The sequence below is a fragment of the Blastomyces gilchristii genome (genome assembly GCF_000003855.2).
Source record: "Blastomyces gilchristii SLH14081 genomic scaffold supercont1.38, whole genome shotgun sequence".
Lineage (NCBI taxonomy): Eukaryota > Fungi > Ascomycota > Eurotiomycetes > Onygenales > Ajellomycetaceae > Blastomyces > Blastomyces gilchristii.
The window spans coordinates 340618-362769 of record NW_003101645.1 but is presented as its reverse complement, the minus strand read 5'-3'; the positions used below and the strand labels follow the sequence as shown (position 1 = coordinate 362769).

Genomic DNA, 22152 nt, shown 5'->3' with positions numbered 1-22152 from the left:
AAAGTTACTATTTTTAGACATTTTAAGGTTTTTTTTAGACTATTTTTAATTTTTTAAAAAGTAATGCTTTTTGGTAACACTCAAATGAGATTTAAAGTCATTTAAAGCAATAAAAATAATTTAAATTGAGAAGTGAAAATCATGATCCCATTTGGAAAATGTGACAAGAGTAGACAGTAAGTCTCACTGGGACAGTATGAGACTACTATCTAATGTTAAAACCGTGTAATGGGATCAGTTGAATTGGTAATGAGACTATCAAAAAATCTGGTCCTGGTCCCAGACACGGTCACACGGTCAGTCTAGTCAAGTCTAATGTAGTGATTATATACTACTTAAGCAAGTCTCTAACTAGAGCTGTCATTGAAGTCTAGCTCTCTCTTAAATACAGAGAATGATTTTAAAAATCATCTGACTAGCAGATCTAGATATATATCTAGACTCTAGACAGAGCACTCTGATAGACTAGAGTCTGTAAGCTCACTATCAAGCTCTAATACTGACAGAGAGAACTGCAGTCATTAAGTCTATAATTAGTCTCTAATACAGAGTAAGATTACAACAGCTGATTAATAGACCTATGAGCATCTAATGAGGCTGAGATCAGTGACTGAAAGCTTAATATGTATATTATCAAGTGAGCAGTGATAGTCACTAACTAATATCTCTGGAAATTAGTGACTGGTCTGAGAGAACAGACACAGTGATCAGTTAATTATAGAGAGTGAAATATAATTAGCTTAAGATGCATTCTGCAGGTGACTAGCATCTGTAGTTATATTTAACAAAGAACTGTCAAGGCAGAAAGACTATTAAACAACATTATCAGATCATTAAATACAGAGAGAGATCTATTCTTCTAGGCTATGAGACAGCTATATATAGCCTGTATTACCTCAGTAGCTGATTATAAAGTTCAAGTTTAATGAAATAATCAAGAAAATTTCACTGAACTCTTTCAAAGTCTGTAAAACAGAGCTTTGAGAAGAATTCTGAGAGTATTCAAATCATCTTCTATTAAAGCAATAAAAATTGAAGCTTCAATTTCTTCTTCTACTATTAGATTTGAAAAGACCTGTATAAACTATACTCTGAGAGTTATAAAGATAAGCTTAAATTATATAATCAGAGAAAGAGTCTCTTCTTCATTTTCATTAATTAACTCTGAAAATAAACTGAATTGAAATAGATTTCTTGATTGAAATGAAAATAATTCTTCAAAGAAAATGTCTTCTCAACTGTACAGACTATACTCACTGATTAAAAATCAATTTTCTTCTTTAAATGTTGAAAAAGTTGATCATGAGAAGTTATCTCTCTGAAGAGAAAAGCTTGAATCTCTTATAAACTTACAAATAAATGAACTATCTAAAGAGAAAGAATATGAATAGTATTTAAAGAGAATTTCTACAATCAATATAAAAGACTCTATTCTGATTTATTCAGATGACTTAAAAAATAAGAATTTGAATAGATTAGACACAGATATTGCTTATACTGAAGATAATATTAATTTTATCTCAGATTTCTGAAATTTAGGCTGTGAATCTGAAGTCTTTGACACTGAACTATTTGTAATAGTAAAAGCTTTCAAACTTATTAAAATAAAATCTTATAAAAGAGAAAATAGTTTGAAAGAGATATGAATATTCTCTAATAGTCAAGCTGCTTTAAAAGACTTAAAAATAGTCAGATTCATAATAATTAAATGAATCTTGAACTGATCTTAAACTTCATTTTAAAAATTCAAAAGAGAAGAATATCAAAGCTGATAATTCATCTGCACTGGGTTCCTGCTTATATAAATATTCATAGTAATGAATTGACTGATTCAGCTGTAAAAAAAGATTCAGAATTAAGCAGATCTATTCAAAAAATTATATTCTGATCTTTTATAAAGAGAAAAATAAAACAATCTTGTTTACACAAGTGAAATGAAAGCTGATAAAAACAAAAGAAGAGTATACATTATTCAAGATTTGAAACAAAACCCAAGTGAAAATCTTGTTCAATTAAATGTAAAAAGAAGATATTCTCATCTATAATACAGCTGAAATTAGAATATGACTATTTCAAATCTTATATACAAAAATTTGATGATAGATTTGATTCAATAGAATGCTCAATCTGCAATGCAAATGAGAATCCTGAGTATATTGTAATACACTGTGCATTATACAATAGTCTCAGAGTCAGATTGAAAGACAAGTATGATCTAAATCAATTAAATATAAGATTCTTATTCTCAACTGAGACAGGAATTAAATACTTAATAGACTTTCTATCAGAAACTTAAGCAGCTACAAGAAAATAACTGAATTCAGAAATATCTGAATATGAAGAGGAGGAAATTGATCAGATATAGTCTGTTAAAACAGCTATATACTATCTTATTAATAATTTGTTTCATTACAGTCTCTCTTTATTTTACTTTACTTTTTTCTTTCTATTCTTTTCTATCTATCTATTTAATGTGTCTATCTTTAAGACTGTGTTCTCTTTTCTTTTGTCATAATATTGTCAAATGATTTCAAAGTATTAGAAGATGTTAAAATACTGCAATTTGTAAACAGTTTTTGTATTCTGAGCTGAAATTTTCTGATTTTGCATATCTGAAATTGGTGAATGTATAATAGTTAACTTTATAGATATAGGAAAAACCCTGAGAACTTTTAGTTCTCAGGTAGATGTCATAGTCTCTGACTGCATACATCTATAATTGAAGAATAATAATAATAATAATATAGACAGATAATCAGACTGAATATCAGAATCAGATATTAAAACAGTATCTTTAAGTATTCTATTTATATTATCAGAATAATTGACTTAAACATCTTCTAACTATTAAATTTATATATAATAATGTAAAGAATGTAATCTTAAAAGTATCTTCTTTCTATACTTATTATAAATATAATTCTTCATTACTCAGTAATATTATAAATAATATTTTAAAGAAAGAATAGACAGTCAGAATATTAAATAGATATAGAGAATAAAGTACTTCTCAGTATTAGAAGTAAAAGTAAGATCAAAACTTTTAAATAAAACTTATAAAAAGATAGTGAAAAGTATTTATTATACTTAGAAATAGTAAATAGAATACTATAATTAAAAACATCTTTTAATAAAGTTTTTAATGAAGAATTAAGTACTACTTTCAGCAAAGAATATTAAGATAATAAAATTATATAACAAGCTCAGTAAGTAGTAACTAGAATCTTTCTCAGTAATAAAAGTGATAAATAAACAGATATATAAGTTAAAATTACTCTCAGAATTGAAATTAATTCATTTTATTTTTTATATTTTCTATTTAAAGCTCTATAAGTAATACTCTGAGATGAAACTATCTCAGCTGAATAATATTAAGATTGAGAGTAATACTGAATATTTTATAAAGAAAATATTAAATAAGTGAATATATTACAGTAAGCTTTAATATCTTATTAAATAAGAACATTATTCATTATCAGAGAATTTATAAGAATCTAGACTGATTGTGTGACTATGTCTGAGATCAGGATCAGATTTTTTGATAGTCTTATTATCAATTTGACTGATCTCATTACACAGTTTTAACATTAGATAGTAGTTTCATACTGTCTCAGTGAGACTTACTGTCTACTCTTATCACATTTTTTAAATGAGATCATGATTTTCACTTCTCAATTTAAATTATTTTTATTGCTTTAAATGACTTTAAATCTTATTTAAGTGTTATCAAAAAGTGTTACTTTTTAAAAAATTATAAAATAGTCTAAAAAAAACCTTAAAATGTCTAAAAATAGTAACTTTATACTAAGAATGAAACTAAATGAGATCAAATGAAATCACTTTCTCATTTTTTTCAAGTCATGGTTTTATTTTAAGATCTCATATATAGTTACTTTGCATGTTTTTTTAATGACTAGTCTCAGTGAGATTCACATCAAGAAATGTATAAGATCAGATCAAATGAAATCAAATGTGAAATTTATAATCTCAGCGGCCAGTCTATAAGAATCACTTAAGTATTTAAAAAATACTAAGAAAGAGATTATAAGCTATGAAATAACTAGTAGAGACTACTCTGTTATATATTAGAGATATTGAATAAGAAATATTACTTAAGACTTCTCATTTTTTTCAAAGAATTTTTTAGAGATAATCTTATAGTAATAAGCTGATATTTTATAAACTCTGTAGCACTCTTCTTCTATTTTCTTCTAAAGAGTTTTTAGAAGTTTAATAAGACTATATAAGTGTAAAATTTCTGAAGTGATTAGAGAAAAGAGATATTTAAAATTAATAAAAGATTAATATTATTAATCTACAGACTACTGCTATTCTAATAGAGCTACAGTCTGTAGAAAAAGTAAAAAGAGACACTTCAGAGTCTACTTATTAATAATTATATTCTTATTAAACTTATTCTTCATTATTGAAGTCTTCAGTATTAGTATCTTTATCTATTATAAAGTTAGTACTGTAGTATCACAGAAGAGTATACTATAGAAGAGTATAAAAAATATATAAAGTATTAACTTATTAATTTATAAAGTATCTCAGTTATCTACTTTAATTAAAGTAAGATTTTCTCTGATCAGTGATTTATCTCTATAATACTTTTATAAGAGAGGTTGAACATGGTTGATTATTGTTATTTAACTAGTAGCTAGTGAAAGCTAAATATATGTGTGTGGGTCACGTGAGTTAGAGCTTGTGTAGTAGCTTTAACACTCTCTCATGCTACGCAGGCCAGTTAACCCACATAGTTAAAAGCACTCAAATCATTCAAATCTGCAATAATAATTAATTACACAAAGTAGAGTCTAGGTTTCTCATAAGGACTAGCTTCATACATGCAAATACACGCGAATATGCAAGAAAAAACGCTCAAATCCGTTCTTTCTGTATCTGTATTACCCCCTCAGTCATCTGAACACTGCGGGGTCTCATTTCTCATATTTTTGTCATTTTATTGTTATTGTTACCGTGGTTATCATATAGGCACACTCAGTGGCCTGGTTATCATGAGTTATTGTGATTATCATGAAGTATCATCTTTATTCTGAGTTATCATATAAGCATTCAACAGCCCGGGTATTATAATTATCAGTATCATGATTATCAGTATCATAATTATCATTTTAGTAGACATGCTCAATAGTGATGTATGTAGGCACTGAGCTTTCATTATTATTCTTTGTTCTATTCTTCCAATCAACAGAACACTTTTCAGAGTGTATAAATCAGTAGTAAGACTCTTCATGATCATTCTGCTTGCAGTGAGTGCACTTCTTGTTATTCTTCTTATTATTCTTATTCTTCTTGATGATGTCTTTGGCATTCTTTGTATCATCTCTGACATTTTTGTTATTCAACAGCAGGCGGAGTAGTATATCCCTGCAGAGATCAAGAAAATCATCTTCTAGTGATGTGACATTATCATTCTTTGCTGCATAGTTCATGCAATCTCTGATAAAGGTTGACCACTTCTTGATAAGGCTGTTGAGAAGCTTGTTGAAGAATATGAAGTTGGAGATATTAGCATATTCAAGACAGATATACTCAATGTGAATTGCAAGCAGGTGTTCTATGAATAAGTGATTGAAGCTATCATAGATGGCAGTTACACTGATATCATTGAATTCCTTGAACAGGTGAGCTCTGCGGATTTCCACCTGTTCTGAAAAGAATGCTGCTATGATGTTTCATAGAGCAGCAGAACTTAGGGAATCTTAAGATATAGTAAAAAGAGATTTGACTTCAATAGAAACAGAAGATTATACAAAATTGTATAGTCAGAAGTTGTATTCCTCTCAGAATCATTTCATATTCTTAGAGACATTCTTCAAGGGTTTTGTAGTTGCATTCAGAAGATCTTCTGTGTGAGATTACTTGATGACAAGCAGAATCTCTTCCTTTCAAATGAGATAATCAGATGTTGATTTAAGAAGACCTGGTTTTTGAAGGTATTTAATGCATTCGCGGAATTCTTGAAGAACTCTGCTCAGTGCAGAAGTATTATCTTGATTTTGAAGGTATTCTGTAAGATCAGGGCTTAGATCATTGTCATCATTGACAGTAGTTATAGCTGAAGTGCTTTGATTGACAGAGGCAGTTCTTATTCAGTGTATTTTCTCATTCTTCTGAGCAATAAGCTGTCTCAGAATGATGGCTTCATCATGATCTGTCATATCTTCAGATTCTGAAGAATTATCTTGAGCTTGATTATTGCATCATCTTCGCGTGGTTATTAATGTTGAAAAGAATTTAGCTATCTGATTCTCTGAAGTCTCTTCATGATTGATCGATCTCATATTGACAGGCATTTAATATGAGATATTTGAATGAAAAAAGCAGCTATTTGAAAAGCTTATTGTATGATTATTACATGATTATAACACTTCATAGAAGTGCAAGAGCTTCATAACCTGTGAGAGAGGTTGAACATGATTGATTGTTGTTGTTTAACTAGTAGCTAGTGAAAGCTAAATATATGTGTGTGAGTCACATGAGTTAGAGCTTGTATAGTAGCTTTAACAACTTTTAACAGCAGTGCTGACTAATCTCTTTTTAAAGTTAGTCATTCTGAGATGTTTTTTCATCTTAAAAACTTACACTTTTATCTTCTTTTACAGATGAGTAAGAGAAATCTTCTCAGTTTTAATAGAATTTATTAATACTTGAAGCTTCAAGACTCTTACTCTGTACTACTTAAGTATCTAAGCTTCTTATCAGAAGTAATATAATATCTTCTTATAAAATAATACTTACAGAGAGATAGAAGTTATTATTATAGATATAACAGAAATAATAAAAGTGAGAGAAGAGATAAATATATAAAATTCTCTCTTTCTTCAGCTACTTAATACAGTATAGATAAATAATAATACTGATCAGAAACTGTATCAGAGTCTTCTTACAGAGAAAAGATAAAGAAACTATAAGACTCTGTGAACTTAACTCAGTAGTATTCTAAGCAGAGCTCAGATATACTATAAAAGAGAAACTATAGATTAAACTTCTCAGAGTTACTATTTCTGAAATCAAGCTCTCTTCAAGATTCTCTCTAAATAATTACACAGAGTTATACATTACTGTGTTAACTCAAGAGAGAGACAGTGTTATAACAGTGATAAAAGAGATAGAAAAAGAACTGATTATAAACAAACTAATCAGCAGAAGAAATAACATTTTACTGCAAGATATAACTACTATCACTGCAGCTGTAAGAGATGTAGAAGAAGAAGAAGATATGATAATAAAAGCAGTACTTCTGCAGCTTATCAACACTGCTGTCTCTGTTCTTAATCTAGCTTTCTTAATAGTCACAGAGACTGCAGCTGCATCATAAAGATGTTTATTACTTACTAGAAAGTATTAAAATAAATCTCTTATTATCTTTCAAGAATAATGCATTCATACACTCACTATTACAAATTGAGAAGAGAAAAAAAAAAGTGTAATAGAAGAGAAGAATCTTTCTGAAAAGTTCTGTTACTACTGTTAACTTTGTCTCTAAAATATATCACTTTTATAGAAAGTTTTATATATAGAATGAAATATATTAAGAGATCTGTAAGTCACTTATTAACTACATTTTTCATATTTTAATTAATATATAAAGAATTTACTTATTACACAGTTAAGTTAAACAGAGATGAGAAAAAGAAGATTTACACAGTCAGCAGAGAAACTCATCTATTTCTTTATATTATATACAGTGTATATACTGTTAAATTAGTTAATAACTGTTACTATATAATAAAGATAATTTCTAATTTAATAATCTTAAGAATATCAGAACTATACTCTTAAAGAGAAGAGTATTATTATACTCTTAACTATACTAAGACTCTGTTATAATTTTATATAATCTATTACTTCTCTATAGATGATTTCATTTATTTCACAGATTATTCAAATCAGTTTTCAATCACTTTATAATATTATTCAGATATAATTTAGAAAGATGTAATTAGTAAATATAAAAACTCTACTTTTATATAAGATTAGCAGATTACTCTTTTATAACAGTAAGATATTACTGAGATATTACTTCAGCTATTCTTACTTATAAAATAAGAGAAGAGTATTCACTTATTATCTATATAGAATAACTAGATACTGACTCTTAATTAAAGAGATCAGTGATTTATTTTATCTTCTACTGAAATAGATACAAGAGTTACTGTATTTCTTATATACTCTTCTTAGTATACTAAGTATCTTATCTGTGATATTCTTATAATAACTCTGTAGCTTATAAGCTCACTATTTAAGTAAGATAGTTAAGCTTACTTATATAACTCTTTAAACAACTATCTCTATATAATATCACTGACTAGTCATTACTTTGATTCTATATGTTATAATAAGATACATTATTTTTTATGTCTTTATTTCTCTATCTTCTTTATTTTAATATTCTTCTTTCAATGTGTATATTTTAATATTTTAAGTAATTTAGTAAGCTTATTTAGACTGACTGTATAACTGTGTCTGAGATTAGAACTAGAATATTTAATAGTCTTATTATCAATTTAATTAATCTCATTACACAGTTTTAGTATTAGATAGTAGTCTTATACTGTCTCAGTGAGACTTACTGTCTACTCTTATCACATTTTTCAAATGAGACTATGATTTTCACTTCTCAATTTAAATTATTTTTATTACTTTAAATGACTTTAAATCTCATTTAAGTATTATCAAAAAGCATTACTTTTTAAAAAATTAAAAATAGTCTAAAAAAAACCTTAAAATGTCTAAAAATAGTAACTTTATACTAAGAATGAGACTAAATAAGATTAAATAGAATTACTTTCTTATTTTTTCTAAGTTCTAATTTCATTTTAAGATCTGATATATAGTCACTTTGCATGTTTTTTTAGTGATTAATATTAGCGGAATTCATGTTAAGAAATGTATAAGATCAGATCAAATGAGATTAAATATGAAATTTATAGTCTCAGCAGTCAGTCTAAGCTCATTTACTGCATTCTCAGCAGATGAAATGTATTAGATAGATATTTTATTCTTATAGATAAGATTCTGAAGAATGTGAAAACAGATCTCTATATACTTCAAGTGATGCAGAATTGCTTCAGAAGAGAATAGCTCTATAATAGACTTATTATCAGCATAAATTATATAAGTGAGATTATTAACTGTGATGAGAATGAGATGATTATCATTATTTATATTATTAAGATGAGATGAAATGAATTCAGTATCTTCTAGAAGCTTATAAAGACAGATAAGCTTATATACAGTCTTGAAAAATGCAATATATTAAGTCTCTGTTAATGATTTGAAGATCTCAGTTTGCAAGCAGCTCTGTCATACAACAGAGTCATCTGTTATATAGATGATATAATCAGTAATTGAATGAGATTCTGAATCTCTACCAGCTTAATCAGTATCTGCATATGCTACAGATTCAATATCAGTACCTCTGTAATGAATTATATCTACATTGATTGAATCTTGTAGATATCAGAGTGTATACTTATATACAGCTCAGTTCTTTGATATAGACTGTGAGTTGAATTATTCAAGAAATTCTGCAGTGAAGCTTACATTGAGATGTGTATTAATTACTAGATATTGCAGAGATTTAATATCAGATTAATAGAACTGTAGAGTAAATTCTGCTGTGTATATAATTAGTTTCTTATCATTATTTATAAAATCAACATTCTTCTTTATAGAAGTGAATGTAAAATAACAGTATTTATTAAGAACTTCTTCAGAAGATTTCTTATAAAGAGAGATTGAGACAATGTTAATAAAGTTAAATCTCTATTAATCTTTATTCTCAGATAGCAGTTGAAATCTTCTACATTCTTAATCTTGTAATTAGTAATAATTTCAGCTTTAACTCAGTTCAGATCATTGATTTTCAGACTGTAGAGATGAATATTATTTATATAGATAATTATATAGATCTCTCTTATATCATAAATAAATAGTTCAGTATCATAGAGACTGATACAGAAGTCTGAGTATAATAGCATCTTTTACAGCTTCTTATATCATAAGAGTACTGCTTGCTTAAGGCTGTAGAGTCTCTGTATTAACTTATATACAAGATTATCACAGTTAGACTGGCCGCCGGGATCATGAATTTCACGTTTAATTCTATTTGATCTGGTTTCATACATTTCTTGATGTGAATCCCGCTGGGACTAGTCATTAAAAAAACATGCAAAGTGACTATATATCAGATCTTAAAATGAAATCATGACTTGAAAAAAATGAGAAAGTGATTTCATTTGATCTCATTTAGTCTCATTCTTGACATAAAGTTACTATTTTTAGACATTTTAAGGTTTTTTTAGACTATTTTTAATTTTTTAAAAAGTAATGCTTTTTGATAACACTCAAATGAGATTTAAAGTCATTTAAGACAATAAAAATGATTTAAATTGAGAAGTGAAAATCATGATCTCATTTAAAAAATATGACAAGAGTAGACAGTAAGTCTCACTGAAACAGTATGAGACTACTATCTAATGTTAAAACTGTGTAATGAGATCAGTTGAATTGGTAATAAGACTATCAAAAAATCTGGTCCTGGTCTCAGACACGGTCACATGATCAGTCTAATCACAGTCTTCACAGAATTCTGTAAGTTAATTCATATATATCTATTCATCAGCAGATAGTTAAGTGTTTAAAAAAGCAGTTATTATATCAATCTACAGAATATATCATCTCTGAAATACTGAGATTATTATAAGAGCTTGAGAGATGAATACAGAAATAACAGATGCAAAGATTCTAGAGTAATTAATTCTCTTCTGTTGATGATTTCTGCAGATAATTCAGCAGGTCTTATAGTGAATAATCTCACTTATGTTATTGAACTTTTTATCAAATACTCATTAACTGTGAAGAATACTTATATGTGATAGTCTCTCAATCAGTCACTAGATTTTAATCTGTTTTAAACAGTTGATCTCTTTAACACAGGTCTTGTAATAGTATTTTCATTCCATGAAAGCTTTAGCGTGTGTGAGATTTTTCAGAATTCAAAGTGCAGTAATCTCAGAATTGAAAGATAGATTCTCAAGACTATTTCTCACTGAAGATTCTCTTACTGTAGATTTTCTCACTGTAGTGATATCTCTTGTAGATATTGAAGAATCATCAGATTTAACTATAAGTTAAGAGAAGTTCAGTGTATTCTGCATTAAAAAGATAGATATTCTCACAGAGATTTCATAGTTAATTTATCAATTATTAGTGAGTATGAGAAATAATGAACACTCAGGTCAGCTTTTCTCATCAATGAACAGATCATTAATTAATGAATCAGAAATTACTGAAGAAATCACTGCGGTCTCTTAACAGATCATAGTAAGTAGATCTGATATCACTGAAGAAATTACTGCAGCTGCTTTACAGACTGCATTGAGAAGAATTTTCAGATTGTATGTAGTCAGTATTAATAAATCAGCAAGATACAGATTCTTCTGAAAGATAATATCTTTTAATATATATAAATATCAATTGAAGAAATTCATCAATCTATAATTGATAAAATCATCATATTTTACAAAAATCAACTCTTTGAAACAAAAAGTTATCTTATTGATGAGCTTGAAAACTATCTTTAAAAATACTTTACAACTTCATTAGCAAATGTCATATGCAGAAGATAGAGCTTCAAGTCAGATTTTATACAGTGTAATTGACTTTGTATTTTCAGAGCTCTTATACAATATGATTGAGATTGATATAAGATTAAGCAGCTCTGTGACTGTAATAACTACCTTATCTCACATCTTTTCAGAAGTGAAAGAGTCTATTAATAGTAATTAAGACTTCTCAATGATTAAATTAATTAATTATTCAGATACTTTATCTTACTGTGAAGTATAAGAGAGAGTCAGCTCTTATTTTATTTCTTCACTGAGTATATATACTGTGACTGCATTTGAATTCAATTCTTCATAGTCTGAGTGAATAATTGCAATACTACATCTCAGCAGTAGACTGACTACTGAGATCATGAATGTCATGTTTAATTTCATTTAGTCTGATCTCATACATTTCTTAATATGAATCCCGCTGAGACTAGTCATTAAAAAAACATGCAAAGTGACTATATATCAAATCTCAAAATGAAACCATGACTTGAAAAAAATGAGAAAGTGGTTTCATTTGATTTCATTTAGTCTTATTCTTAGTATAAAGTTACTATTTTTAGACATTTTAAGGTTTTTTTTAGAATATTTTTAATTTTTTAAAAAGTAACACTTTTTGATAATGCTTAAATGAGATTTAAAGTCATTTAAAGTAATAAAAATAATTTAAATTGAGAAGTGAAAATCATGATCTCATTTGAAAAATATGACAAGAGTAGACAGTAAGTTTCACTGAGATAGTATGAGACTACTATCTAATATTAAAATCATGTAATGAAATCAGTTAAATTAATAATAAAACTATTAAAAATTCTGATTCTGATCTCAGATATGATCACACAGTCAGTCTACTTAGCAGATTTTTGATAAATTAATTGAAGATCTGTAGATATCTCAACATCTTATTCTTATATTTTAATAGAAATATTCATCTTATATAGATAATATTATCTGTAATTATCATTGTAAGCTTCTTATCAGTGTAAGATAATATATTATTCTCAGTTTTAAAAGTCTTATCATTACTGAAAATATTTACTCAAATTTTCAAGACCTTTCAGATAATATGATATGATGTGAAATTCTTATAGAAAGAATGTTTCTATTTAGTCTTAACATATATAACACAGAATGATATTTTTTTCAGACTGATAATAATAATATCAAATCACAGATCTCTGATCATTTTCAATATACTATTTTCACTGATATAACTAAGTTAATGATATTACTCATCTATCAGAAGCTGCTTCAAAAGAACTGCAGATAATTAAGATAAAGATAAAATAATAAAGAAATCAGTATCTGAATTCTTAGAGTTAATTAACTATTTAATCTCATCACAGCTGAAAGATCTTAAAGACTCTGTATTCAGATTGTAATCTGTTGAGACTATCTTTAATTTCAGAACAGCTATATATATCACTGCTTTATATATCAGATTATTCATTACATTATGAAATGTTAATAAGCTGTCAGATAGAATGTAAATGTTATTATAAGACAGATTAATATAGAAGATATCACTATTAATAGATAATAAGAAACTCAAAGTAGTTCTCAGTATTAACTTATATATTACAGTGAATATAGCTCTAGCACTTTATAAACTCAGTAGAGATTAGATTTACAGATAGTTCTAGCATGTAGTATACATAATTAAAGTCTATCAATCTTTTACTTATTAAAATGAATGCAGTGCTGACACTCTAAATCTTTAGAATAATCTTATTAATCACTTAAACTGTTGAATTATTAATTGCTATAACCTCTGAAAATCATGATCTATCACTTATAATTAGACTGGCCGCCGGGACTATGAATTTCATGTTTGATCTCATTTGATCTGATCTCATACATTTCTTGATGTGAATCCCGCTGAGACTAGTCATTAAAAAAACATGCAAAGTAACTATATATCAGATCTTAAAATAGAATCATGACTTGAAAAAAATGAGAAAGTGATCTCATTTGATCTCATTTAGTCTCATTCTTAGCATAAAGTTACTATTTTTAGACATTTTAAGGTTTTTTTTAGACTATTTTTAATTTTTTAAAAAGTAACACTTTTTGATAACACTTAAATGAGATTTAAAGTCATTTAAAGTAATAAAAATAATTTAAATTGAGAAGTGGAAATCATAATCTCATTTGAAAAATGTGATAAGAGTAGACAGTAAGTCTCACTGAAACAGTATGAGACTACTATCTAATGTTAAAACTGTGTAATGGGATCAGTCAAATTGATAATAAAACTATCAAAAAATCTGGTTCTGGTCTCAGACACAGTCACACAGTTAGTCTACTTACAATGTAACATCTAGTGTCACTATCTTATATAGTAAGAGAATCCTTGTAAGGTTTCATGAAACAGACTGATATATTTATAACCTCTGCAAGGTTTACTATTTGAAAAGTCTTAGAATTATCTGTAATAAATAATTAAGTTCTATTCTCACTATTCTTTTTCTTCTTTTCTTTGAATTTCTTTATTCTTACAGCATTATAGATTCTTCAATTATTCAGAGTACTATCAGAATTAATTAATCAAGAGTTGTTAAAGTAAGATCTCTCATATTTAGAATATTTTAATAAATTTTCTGAACTGTGATGATTACAGAAGCTCTTTTGAAAACTATTATAATCTTATTCAGTACAGTCTTCACAGGCTGCATTTAATATATTATTGTTAGAATAAGTAGATGTAGTAATCATTGTAGCTGTTATAACTGTTATAACTATATTAACTGCAGAATCTGTACTCTGTTAATTCTTTTTTCTCTTTGAAGAATTAAGCTGCAAGTGAATCTTCTTCATAAGTAGATTGATATTCAATATTACAACTGTGAATTTAAAATTCTATATCTTCTCTATCTTCTTTTGAATATAATCTCTTCAGTTATTGAGTAGAAGTCAGTAAAAGATATTGAATATTCATACATCTGAGAGAAAAGTATTTATTATTTTCAATTTTATAATAATGAATTAGAACTTATTAAAGAATGTATATAGATTGATAATCTATGTGTTATTAAATAATATAAATTTCAGAACTATCTCACAATGTAACTATATTTTAAAAACAGAGTATTTCTATTTAATCATATTTCAGAGAGTATAAGCAATCTGATTTTTATTATATTTGAAGAAATATGATCTGATACCTGCACTTAATAAGTTTGAGATGAATGTATAAAGTCATTGATTTCTGACATCTCAGAATAGTACTTATTCAGTATCTCTTTATAGAGAGTTCTGTGTCTGTTATTTCTCTATTATATATTAACACTGTGTATCAATTAGTTTCACTTTTATAAAGATACTTTATATAATGTAATTAAATATATCAGTTAGACTATTTAATCTCACAGCATTTTTAACATCTTTCTTAAATTATAAGATGATTTTGTCAATACAGCTATTTAATTTATAAAGATTGAATTTCAATCTTTCATTGAGATTAGAATCTCATGTAACTGTATAAGCTGTTAAGATAATAATAGAATAATTATTAACATTCTGAGATTAATTTGTAGAGATTAAGAATCTCTGTTAATAAAGTTTTTTCAGTTGTAATTTAAGTTCTAGAACTCTTTGTCTCTTCTTCTTCATCTTAAATATTATTTTAAGATGTTTTATCTGCTAATCTGATATTATCTTATCTGAATAATAGATATCTGAGTGTTCATTATTCTCATCATAAGAATTAGTATTAAGCTGTTAAGTAGATCAGAAAGCCGGTCTGACTGTGTTAGAAACTGTATTTAAATAAGCTTCAAATTAAAAGAGTGTTTTAAAATGTTTATTAATGAAGCTTTCAAATGCTTCAGAAGAATATTCATTAATAAAGTATAAGTGTAAAGAATTATTATTACTAGTAACTGACTCAGTGAATAGAATACAAGATTACAAATATATATATAAGTAAGATTGTATTAAATTTATCATCTTTATATTTATTTATTAAATTCTTGATATTTATTTATTAAATTCTTGTCAATATTATTCTCTTTTTCTTACTTTTTTTACAAATGTGATATGTTTTCTACAAGCTTCTTTTTTTTTTTTTTTTTTAAGTAAGCAGTAGTATTATTAATTAACAAGATCTTAAACATATTAATACTGATAGAATAAGACAATTTTAACATCTGATAAATGTATCAAATAAAGCAGTAGTTAAAATAATAATTATATTAACAAGAAATTCTGAATTAATAGTGATTTTATATAAAACAGATCTTATAACCTGTAAAAGATATAAAGCTTACTTAATTGAAAAGATTACTAGCTTGTGAGAAGTTATATAATGAAAGAATTAGTAAGTCAGATTATATAACCTAATATATTTACAGATAATTAAGTAGTTTTTATAAAAAAATAACTTAATTTTATAGAAAATATTCAAGAATATTTTTCATTGAAATAAATTTATTCACAGATTTAGAGAGTTTTTCTATTTTAAATACAGAAAATAATATTTTGTGAATAAATAATAAATTCTCTGAGACTTTTTTTTTTATAAAAATTATTTATAGTACAGTTTAATACTTCAGAGTTTCTACAGTAGAGGCCCCAGTGACTGAATGATTAATGCGGCCACCCGGTAGTGCCTTGGCGTGGGAAACCAAGACACGTGGGTTCGAAACCCGCAGAGAATACATTAAATTCAGAACTCAAGCACCTCAGGTTTCTAATAAATACAGAGGTGTACAAATCACTCCAATGAATCACTCTATGTTCCTGGGCTGGGAAGTTATTATTGCATGTATCTAATTGTCACTCCTTTGTATTTTCCTATGTTCTTGTTATCTTGGCGTGGTCTCAACACCTGTATTTCCTCCTGTATAATCAACACTTAACCTGTATTTAACATCATGCAAGGACTCATCATAAGCTCCGCTTGCATATGAGTATAATGAAAGAATAATAATAATAATAATAATCTACAGTAGAGTTTACAGAGATTAAAGTGTATAAATTTCTAATCTTTTCAATTATAATGAGCAGTTGCTGATTGACAGAGATTGAAATGTAAGAATAAATACTTATAAATAATTATTCAGAGATTTACAGCTTAGTATGATATATATATACTGATAGCTACTAGAAGTATTTACAGTAAAAAGATAAATATAGTAGTTAAATATATAATAGTATTCAAGCTGAGTTGTAAATAGTAGTTACAAACTTCTTACTATATAGATTGTGTGTAGTTAAGAGCTGCTAACTCTATTATTATATAAGAGATTGAAATAAAGATAAAAAATCTATAAGAAGCAGAATTTCTTACATTAATATTTAACTTATTTTAACTCATTTTAAGAAATTTTAATTTATTTGTTAATTAGATCTATATTTTATATATATATATATATATATTTTCACAAATATCAATCACATTGCATATTTGAACAAAAAATGAAAAGAAAAAGACAGTCTGAAACAGAAGACTCAAAAACTTTGAAATAGGTATAAAATAATAGAGAAATAAGAAAGATATATGTATATTTAACATAACATAACATGCAAACAATTGAGGCGGGGAGGCGGTAAAGTAACTTGAGTCCTCAGCTCAAGGAAAAACAGCAAGGTAAAAAAAAAAAAGAGAGAGAAAAAAGGAAAAGAAAAAGAGAAAAATAAGGAAAATAAATAAAGAAAAGGACATTAAATTTTTTTCGCTTTCCCATGACGGGATCCAAGATACAAAAGGGGGGGGGGGGGGGGGGACGGAACACCCCCTTGCTTCTTTTTTTCTTGACTTAGTTTAGATCAGATGGAGGTGACGCGCGTGTATATATATGTCAATATACATGCGTAACTTCCTCACCGTTTCCAGTGCAAAAAGCGGAGGTATTCATGCAAGATACATAACACACGCCCACGCCCACAGGGCAAACATGTACATACGGGGGGAAGGGGGAGGGGGGTTTATTGGTAGTAGGGGGCCAAGGCAGCGCAGCACGACAAGGAGGAGGGCTAGGTCAAGACATCAAGTCAAGACCCCGAACCCAACAACGATAACTACACAACGTTCATCTCGTCTCATCTCATCTCATCTCATCTCATGTTCATCTCAACCATGGCATCCAACCATCCATCCACAAACAATCCCCACGCCATACACCTCTTCTTACGCGCCGCGCATCATGATGTCTGAACGGCTCATACGCCATATCCCTCCCATTCGCATTAGCAGGGGGCCCACCAGCCGCAGCAGGCATGAACGGCGCAGTCGTCGAGCCGGCGCCGCCATACGGGTCCGAGACGCGCTCGTACGTATAGGGAGTCTTCTCAGCGGTGATGCCGCTGACACCGCGGGTGCCGCGGCGGCCGCCACCGATGCCGCCGCCGGCGTTGTTGGAGTGGCTGTAGGGGGAGCGGCCGGAGCAGCAGCAGACGCTAAAGAGCCAGAAGACGCCTGAGGCGAGGGAGAAGGCGACGCCGAGCCAGAGGGTTGCGAACATGTTTTTGCCCAGCGTGGCGTGGACGTTGTAGGGTTTTAGCGAGGTGTTGATGGCGGCGGTTAGGGCGGCGTACATGGCTGTGGCGGTGATGGCGGCGGCGAAGAAGAAGACGGAGGAGACCTGGTTTGTTTTATTAGTTTTTGGATTATTGTGTTTGTTTGGGGGGGTATGGTATTATTGGGGATAAAACGTACAGCAGACACGATGGTAACGACCAGACTACCCCAGCGACTAAAGACAGCCGCGATACCAACCAGCAACTCGACGCAGGTCGCTACAAACGCCACGATGAAGGCGATGAACATCCAGCCGGCAACCTTCTTGTAGGCGCTCAGGCCCTTGTCCAGGTTATCGGGCAGGAACTTGTCGTCGCTATTATCCTCGACCAGATCTTCGAGATCCCACTCGTCGATGGGGTTGAACCAGTACTTGGCCTTGCGGTCGGTGCATCTAACGATCTTGAACTCGCCGTTCTCGTACTCGCCGTAGCAGTGGTTCCAGAGGCCGACGAGGTAGAAATCGTGCAGGTTGCCGCTGGCGTCGGCTTGTTGGAGGCTGTTGGTGAAGGGCAGGAGTTCGTTCGGGATGCCCTTTGAGTTGAGGTCTAGGTCTTTTAGGTCTGCCTGTGGTTGTGTTAGGATATATATATATATATATATGTATGTATATATATTAAGTACGTATATGTAGAAAACAACTCACCTTGACGAAATAGATATTTTTGAGAGGAGCCTTTGTGTTTGTCACGCCCAAGCCGACGAAGACGAGACAGACAAGGGCGCCGATTGAGAGGAGGTAGGGCGTGAAGATACACGCTATTCTACCGCCTTTGCCCATGGTGACGGAGGGCGAGAGGGATCGATATGGAGGGGGTTGATAGGGTTGACGGGTTTGACGGGTTTGACAGGTTAATGAGGTATCGTTATGCCGATAATTGAGGAGAGAGATATGAGAGGGAGAGGGAGAGAATGGAAGAAATCCAACACCAGGGCGGCGGGCGAGCGAGTGTTTTATTAGAACACGCAAGGCACGGCGGCGGAACTAAGGCTGTTGTTGCGTTGCTGCGGCTGACGCTAGGAATCCAACACGAGAGATTGGCAGCAGGGAGAGTGGGTGGGTACGAGCAGCACAGGACAGACAGAGGAGACAGGACAGGCACAACAGGAACAGCCACAACGCAGCAGGCAGGGTATACAAGATTAACGAGCGCTGGATGCAAGAGTAAACAAAAGAGGGAAAGTAAAGGGTATAAAACAACAGATGCTGGGTTGAAGCTGGTGACGGAGCTGGCTTGCTGCATATATATATATAAATATATATATATATTCTGTATACACACAGTAATAATAAGATAGTTAACTTACAGTCACAAGTTATTAATAATCCACCCGCCCAGCCGCCAAGCCGCCGGCGCCAGCGTCAGCCTTCTACATCTCTTCTTTCCAACAGGTTATTATTTATCTCCACGGCAGGACACTGCTGGTTATTAGTAGTTCTCCCGGCAGATCACACAGTATGTATCACAGCAGGATTCTGCACTAGAATCGAGATAGAATTCGTGCCCCTGACCCGTGGCAATAGCCCACACTACCATGGGTTCCACAACGGTTTCGGTCCGCGCGGTGTGTGGAGTTTGTGCTCTGCCCCGGCGTCGCGCCTGTTGTGGCTGTGGGCCGAGGGCTGTGTGCGTTGTGCTACGGTGGTTATTCTTCCCTTCTCGTTTCTTTTTTTTTTTTTTGTTTTCTTTTTTCCTTTTTTTTTCTCTTCTGCGCGCGCTCTTGTGCTGGTCTGTCGTATTGTATCGTATTTTAGATTTTAGTATAGATTGTGATGAACTGCCGCTCCCCGCCAAGGTCCCCTGGCCAGCGTGAAGACCCCCGGGAGCGGGCAATAATGAACATGAACATGAACATGTACTCCGTACATGAACATGTACATACATGATACGGGAGGGAATACGATGTTCCATTTTAACCCCGTCTATTGTTCGTCTGAGGATACGGGAGGCATATGATACCTATGCTGTTCTTGAAGAAGAACCTGTCCCGTCAAAAACACGATATATTACTCCAGCGCGCGGGTTGTAAAATAGTAATAATATAAGAATTTTAATTCCTGAATCTACTGCCATTGAGTAGTGATGACACTGACAGCTGACAGCTGACACTGGCCATAGGGACGTTAATCTTCGTTAGTTAGGCGTTGCTTGGTCAGAGATTTACACAGTGAGTGGAGTGGTTCCCTCCAAACAAGCCATGATCTGACCGCGCGATGCTATAAATAAATCCAAATCCAACAATCTTATTATTCTTTCTCGAGTCCCCGTCCGTGAGATACGCTGTACGCAGCGTAGATCAAATCTCAGCATTCTCAGCATTCTCAGCCTTACCCCCCTGTCCTGTCTGGCAAATAAACCCAGCGGTGATGGCCCTGCCTCCGAGCCTGTCCTAGGAGCACCGCTAACTAACTATTTAACTAACCTAGTTAATTCACAAAAACGAACCAACTAACTCTGTAGCTGCTCCATCCGAAACGATCGCTCGCTTCTGCTGTTTGACATTTTTGCTGTCATTCTTCCTCTCTGACATCCCATGTTCGGACGGACTCTCTTCAGCTACAGCTCCAGCTCCGAACGTCTACTACTCCGCCAGCTATCCGCTTGTCGCTATCACCGTTATTACTGATTATTAAGGGTTGATTCTATTCAATTCAATTTGATCGATAACTACTATATACTATATGAGTGCTCTCTTCTTGGCCCCCTAGGTAAATAATTGTTGGCCGTTACGGCCCGTTGCGGTTAGCGATCCCACTAGATCATGTGACCCACCACTATATTATGTTCTTGTAGATAGATCTATCAATACAATCTTCAACTATTCTACAGATTATAGCCTGAATGACACATTTTTCTTTTTAGAATGTTGCATCAACATTTTTGATGAGAGTAGTTCATCTTTTTTAAAAAGACTCTTACTCTTTATTAGAGATATTTTATTTTTTCTAAATCTGTCAGTCAGCAGATTCATATACTTTATATTTTTAAGAAAGTATGTTCTTCATTGTGTAGAATATTACTTTTTTTTATATATCTAGAAGAAGCAGAGTTATCTTAATATAAGTAATACATCTATTACTTCAGAGTTCAGCTTAAGACTCAGAGTTACACACTTCACTAGATAACTCATTGATAGAATAATTACTTATTATGAGAAGACTTCTGACTTATAAGATAAGACTGAGATTAGTTTTTATCAGAGTATGAAATTTAATAATGAGATAATGAAGAAACTTCAGAATAAAGAAAAGCAGAGTTAATATTCATCTGTAGAATCTGTTTATTTTAACTTATTAAATTCTTTACTATCTCTTACTCTTAGAATACTGACTTTTAATAATAATCTGAATCAATCTATCTATTATATTACAGATAATCTTATAAATCTTATACAGATAATACTATAGAATTAAATAACTACAGCTGAAATTACTTAATATCTTACTATATCTATCTCTGTATAAAGAGACACTATAAGAGATAAGTTGTAGAAATATCAGAAGAAAGTTAAATATACACTAGATATTAAATCAGTAATTATATTTAATAACTTTAATTATAAAGTCTGATATATTAATATATTAACTGATATAAAAGTTATTAATAAAACTAACATTCTATTAAGAATTTAATAAGAATTCTCTTTTATATATTATATTAACTCTGAGAAGTGAAAGATCTGTTTTAAGTCTCTATATAGATATATGCTATTAAGTCTTATTAAAAATGTTTAAATTACTATTAAAATCTTGAAAGCTGATAATACTATAACTCTGTAAGATAAGATTAATATTAAATATATAATATTACTGACTGAAGAATGAGTTAATGTCTTTGAGAAATTAATAAAATTATAAGTTAAGAATAGTAATTATCTTACTTTTCAGAGATATTTTCACTATTTTATTATCTATTATAAGAAGCTCTGTCAGAGTATTAAAAATATATATTATAATCTTTTTCTCAACAATCTGTAAGATTACTA

The 22152-nt window shown here is 30.4% G+C and overlaps 1 protein-coding gene across 1 annotated transcript; it reads right to left on the bottom strand.

Moving 5' to 3' along the window:
* Nucleotides 1-16957: 16957 nt before the first annotated feature.
* On the bottom strand, nucleotides 16958-20304 carry BDBG_09309 (uncharacterized protein). The gene is made up of 3 exons (XM_002620335.2): nucleotides 18812-20304; nucleotides 18304-18732; nucleotides 16958-18229 (listed from the first exon to the last, which is right to left on the bottom strand). Exons 1-3 carry the CDS (start codon nucleotides 18944-18946, stop codon nucleotides 17714-17716), a joined length of 1080 nt encoding a protein of 359 aa, XP_002620381.1. The 5' UTR covers nucleotides 18947-20304; the 3' UTR covers nucleotides 16958-17713.
* Nucleotides 20305-22152: the final 1848 nt, after the last annotated feature.